This window comes from Sorghum bicolor, chromosome 3 (assembly GCF_000003195.3).
Source record: "Sorghum bicolor cultivar BTx623 chromosome 3, Sorghum_bicolor_NCBIv3, whole genome shotgun sequence".
Classification (NCBI taxonomy): Eukaryota; Viridiplantae; Streptophyta; class Magnoliopsida; order Poales; family Poaceae; genus Sorghum; species Sorghum bicolor.
The window spans coordinates 20,933,061-20,939,060 of record NC_012872.2 but is presented as its reverse complement, the minus strand read 5'-3'; the positions used below and the strand labels follow the sequence as shown (position 1 = coordinate 20,939,060).

General features: G+C 43.5%; 1 protein-coding gene across 1 annotated transcript; it reads left to right on the top strand.

Annotated features, from left to right (window-relative positions):
- LOC110433660 lies at positions 692-2,554 on the top strand. Its single transcript, XM_021456163.1, has one exon. It carries the CDS (start codon positions 692-694, stop codon positions 2,552-2,554), a length of 1,863 nt encoding a protein of 620 aa, XP_021311838.1.

The window sequence follows — 6,000 nt, the reverse complement described above, 5'->3', positions numbered from 1 at the left end:
TATCGTAAGTAAGGAGGGTTAGGAAGGCCAATCTGGCAATTCTAATCATTAGTACCAGACTGCACTGCCTAGGCCCGCGCCGTAAAGAGCCTTGGGTTATCATTCTGAAGTGATGGTGGTTAGGATATGCCAAGAACGTTTCTAGTGTTATCATTAGGGATGGACTCAAACTCTATCTTTAGTGGTTTCGCTAAGAAACGGCAACAATACCATTCAACAAAACCTCATTATGATTAGCCAAAGTTGCTGCCATGGCTTTACTGATAGTTTTATACATAGCATTGTGTTGGATCTGAACATTAGGATCATGCTCTCCTTCGAGAATTACTCTCGGGAAAAGAGTCGTCAGATATACCTTCGTATCTCTATTCTTGCTGAAAGAAAGCAAACATTTTTCCTGGTATTGGTTCACAGCAATAACAACCAATTCCTTTAATTGATCCAGGAGATCATCCACGGTGACGTTGAGCACGTTTTCGTTCTTCATGTTTTCTTTATTTTCTATCAAAGTAAGGAAGCAGTCGACACATGGAACAAATGCGCCGCAGCGTTCCTTGCCAAGTTCTTCCCCATGAGCAAAACAAATGCTCTTAGGGGAAAGATATCAAACTTCCAGCAATCTTTACTCGAGTCCATTCCTGAGGCTTGGGAAAGGCTCTGGGAATATATCCGGGCTTGCCCTCACCACGGAATGGAAGGATGGCTCGTGCTGCAAAACTTCTATGAAGGCCTCACGGCCATGTGCAAAGGGCACGTCGATGCCGTAGCTGGAGGTGCATTCCTCTCCCTTACCATCACTGAGGCCACAGCCCTCATCGAGAAGATGGTGGCTAACCAGAGTTGGGGAGAGGGACGCAAGACACAAAAAGGCATGCATACCGTCAAGGAGACGGATTGGCTTGCCGCAAAAATAGACATACTCATGGAAGGACGTGCCACCGATCCAGCTACCGGCACTGTCCAGGCCATAGACTCACACATGACGTGTGAGGACTGTGGAAATGTTGGCCACATGGGGAACAATTGTCCTGAAACCCAGGAAGATGCTGCATTCGTCAACAACGGGTGTCGCCAACAACAACAGCAAGGTAATGGGTGGAACAACCAAAATCACCCCCAAGGTAATTCCTCGTTTAACTCAGGCTTTAGTTCATCCCAGCCTTCACTTAATGATCTTGTTCTTGGTCAGGCCAAGATAAATGAAAACCTTGTTAAAAAGCTTTCCTTTAATGATAAAATGTTTGAAAACATAAACACCAAGCTTGATGGCCTGACCACCTCATTTAAAGAACAAGCGTCTTTCAATAAAAGAGTAATGTCTCAGATAGATCAGCTTGCTTCTACTGCTAAGTCTACTACTGGTGTTGAAAATGTTTGTTCGGTGACCACGAGAGGGGGTAAGACCACTCGTGATCCACCAAACCCTAACCATGGTACAGCTAAGACTCCGCGTCAACAAGAACAAACATCTGCTGAGCCGGTTGATCCTCAAGACGAATCATCAAATGAGGAACCGACTCCAGAAGTTTATGGGGACACCACGATGCTTCCTTTCCCCACCAGGTGGAGGAAGAAGAAGAAGGACGGAGAAGAGCAATTTCTCCGCTTCATGGAAATGGTCAAGAAGACAAACGTTAGTGTCCCGTTGATGGATGTCTTGCACATACCATCCTATGCTAAGTTTATCAAGGATATCATCAACAACAAGCGACCATTACCCTCCGCAGAAGTCGTCAAGCTGACAGAAGAGTGTAGCGCAGCTATACTCAACCATCTACCTGAGAAGAAGCAAGATCCTGGGTGCCCCACAATTACATGCTCAATAGGCACCCAACAATTTGATCATGCCTTATTTGATCTTGGGGCGAGTGTGAGCGTCATGCCGAAATCAGTCTTTGATAGGCTAAACTTCACCAACTTGGAACCAACCAACATGACACTCCAGTTAGCGGACTCGTCAGTTCGGTACCCAGCAGGGATTGCCCAAGACATCCCTGTCAAGATCAGAGGATATTACGTCCCCGTGGATTTTGTGGTGTTAAATATGGAACTCACCAAGGAGACACCACTAATCCTGGGAAGGCCATTCTTGAGCACAGCAAAAGCACAAATTGATGTGGGAGCTGGAGAAATCTGCTTCAACATTAATGGCCAAGAAGAGAAGTTCGAATTCAGGCCACGCCGTCAAGAATCCTGCAACATGATAAGCATCCGCTACGGGCCAAATCCCCAAGGCATCAGGGAAGTTGAGATCCAGCCCCAACTTCTGAAAAACTTATCAAAAATATCAAAACAAAAGCCAGAGCCAAAGCAAAAGGCGGCTCCTAAAAAGAATAAAAAGGAGCAAAAAAAGAATGAAGCTCCCGAAAAGAAAATCCAAGAAAAGAGGGACGAAGTCCCCAAACCCTCACAAAAGAAGACAGTGTGGAAGGTAAAAGAAAAAGTTGAACAAACCGCCACACTGCCCAAGGTGATCCACCTAGAATGGAAGCCCAAGAAGGTCCAACCATCTCCTCCTCCCAAGACAGATGAGCCATCATCAAGCAAACAGTGATGGGAGAAAAGTCCGGCTCCACGGACTATAAAGATGAGCCCTTGCCGAAGGTAAATCGATTTTTATCCCTTTTGTTTTCTAATAAATGTTTTTAATAAATCTTATCCATCACATGTCTCTCAAAAAATATATATATACTTAATAATAAAGATGGAGGCACGCTGATGGAAGTAAGGTAAAGAAATTTATCTTTGTTTTCTTTTGAATAAATAAAATAAAATGCCTTCCTGCATTTATGATATGACCATAGTGCCCCCATGTTTCATACTGTTTGAATTCAAAATCCTTCATGATCATGAAAAATATTTTATCATAAATGCTAGATAGTGTGAATTTTGAATTCTTTCCTCTTTTCACACACACTATCACTCTGATACGTTGCGAATCAAAATTGATCGTAAGTGGGATTGAAATCCACTCTGTCCAGAAATAACTTGCCAAAAAGACAGGGGCTGACTGGTGGGACCCAGGGTGCAGGCGCAACCAGTTGCGGGCGCAACCCTGGCCCGACCAATTAGGCCCAATCTTTTTTGTTCAAATATCAATTCCCCGCCTACGATCAAGTTTGTTTCTGTTTTTATGACCTCGGTAAAACCTATTTAAACAGCCCATGGCTCTCTCTTTTCTTCACACCAAGACTCTCTCTTCTCCCTTGTGCAAAAGTTTGCTAAGCTCTCCCATTCCCAAGTGCTAATCATGGCTAGCTACGCCCTCTCGCTGATCAACGCACCCAAGACCGTAGCAAACCTAGATATAGCACCCTACCAAGAGAATTCTTTTCGGGAGAAAGTCCTTCAGGAAAAGAGAAATCCTTTGGCCGCCCTACCAGCAAACCACAAAGCACCCATCAACAGTGCCGCAAACATAACCACTGCTGCCCGTTCCACCACAAATAACATAGAGCGCAAGAAGAAAAATCCTAGTGGTGAAGGATCTAGTAGTCGTGCTGGTAGCCGGAAGGCTGGCAAATCCAAGAAGGCCGAATCCTCTAGTGCTCTCCATAGGATTAGGAGGCATTTACCCTAGCCATCCATCAAGCGTCGTGCAGGACAGTGTTGGGTATTTTAAACGCAAACAGAAAAATCCGCAAGCGCACGGATACCGATGTAGCCTTCACCCGGGAGTATTCCAGAGTATCGATTTTCCACAGGGAACGTGAGTGTACTAATTAAGATCCAAGATCGCCCAAGGATAACTATATGAATATTTTTGGTGGGAAGAGAGGAAGTTTCCTGAGAGTTCTCTAGTTGATCTAAGAATCAAGAATTACTTCAAGATTATCTATATCGGGACATCAGAGCACTAACCACGGAAAGAGATGAGAAGAGGGCTAGGAAGGTCTGACTACGGTCCTACAAACACTGATCCGAACGTGGTGGAATACGTCGACCGTTAGGGCTGTCACTACCCTAGGGCTACCACAACAATCCGTAGGATTGGGTGCAATTCCAGGTAATCGCAAGACTAAACACCACGTCTAATCTATTAATTACTACTCTAGCGTTATAAAGACTAGAGCACTTGATGCAAGCGGGAATCCAATAAATAACTTGAATGTAAATAAAAGTAATTAAAGAACTCAGGAATTATGAATTGAAGAACCTGGAGAACGATGAAGAACGAACCAGATGCTGCAAAAGTATAATGTTGAGGAAGATCCGACAGATCCGGCTCCTCCTCCGCTCTCCTCTTCTCTCTCCCTATTTTCTAGATTACAACTAGAACTAACTAGAACTAGAACTAGAGGAACTAGAACTAGAACTAGATGAACTAGAACTAGATCTAGATGAACTAGACGTAGAACTAGAAGAACTAGAGGGATCCTCTCTTCTTGGATGAAGAATTGAAACCCTAACTTTGATTCTGTAGAAGAGGTATGATCTCAGGGGCCAGGGGGGTCTGGTTTTATAGTCCCTTCAAGTGAATCTGGGCCGTCGGATGAAACCGACATTGATCGTGTGGTTTTCCTTGAAGTATTAGGTCAGTGGAGCATGATCCCCGAACTTCACCCTGATTGGTCCAGGGGGGAGGGCGGGCGCCCTCAGGACTAGGGCGGGCGCCCTCAGGACTAGGGCGGGCGCCCTGACCCTGAGGCCTCTCGTCTTCCGCTTCGGTCCCGTGGCTTCTGGAGTCTTCTAGATGATAGAAAATTGCGCGGCACGTTAATATCTCTATGTATACCCAACGTGTGGGCCTTTCCTCCATATTTCCTGATAACCCCCTGCAGAAATAGACAAACACCAAAACTCGTGGAATTCTGTCAGATAAAACCATAAGTCTAGGTGTTGGTTGCATTTGGATCCTTTTCTATGATTAGTTGATGGTTAATTGTGAGCATTAAGGACCGTCAACAAGCTCCCCCAAGCTTAACCTTTGCTCGTCCCTGAGCAAAGATGGACTCAAGAGTTTCTACAGTGGTTTCATAACTTAAAGATACACATGCGTTTAAATAAGATCTCATCTCTGGTTAGAGTAAACTGTTAAGACTTAAAACTTACTCATTTACCTTTCACCATGGGACTTGTAACCGTCACTTCTGTCTTGAGTAGTTAAAAGATAGAACGGTCTAGTCAAGCACCATGTCTCTTATTCTTGATCAGCTATAGCTCTGGAGTTTTTGCAGATTTTCAAATAAAACTCAGAGATTCCTTGTATGACTCTCTCTAGTCTCTCTTTTGTGGTATTTCTGGATCCTTACCAAGGCATTAATGGTGTATGCCTTCTCTCAAAGTATGTGGTATTTGTGGTATAAGGCATAGTGACATTGTCTTCTCTCTCACCCTACTCTAATAAGGCTTTTGATATCTAGAGCTCATAGGTGGGAGACAGCTAATACATACTTACAAGACATTTATTGCATAGTCAAACCATGGATCCAGAAGAACAAGTCAATAAGTCAAATCAAGATGTGCATGTGAATGAATGGTGCATGGTAATGATGGTGATAACAATGGTGAAAGTCTAATTCTACTTGTGCTCTTTTGAGGGGATACATACCTTTCTTGCTCTTTTGAAACTTTTTGAGGAGAATGAAATGCTCTATATATATATTTTTTTTCTTTTTCTTCTCTCACGTGGGTATCTTGTACCCCTAATTCTACTGTCAGACACTTGTCCATTTTTACCTCTCGTCTCACTTTTTTTTTCTTTTCTTTCGAGGTTCCAGGCACTTGCCCCTTTTTATTTCCTCGTATTTTTTTTTCTCTTTTTTTTTTCTTTTTTTATTAGAGCACTCATCTCATGAGATAATATAGCAAGTGGTAGTAACAAGATAACTTGAGCATTTATTTCACAGGGGAAAACATAAATGTTTTTGGCTATTCTCTCCCGGATTTGGAGTAGAATATTTTTGGGTGGTTCTGGAGATCGAAATGGATGGATATATGTGGATGCGTACTTCCGGAGTAGAAGTAGCATGTATGAGTGAACGTGCAAGTGAATCTTGA

What these genes read in the sequence shown, in the direction of transcription:
- LOC110433660 (XM_021456163.1), top strand. Translation starts at nt 692, where the DNA reads ATGGAAGGATGGCTCGTGCTGCAAAACTTCTATGAAGGCCTCACGGCC.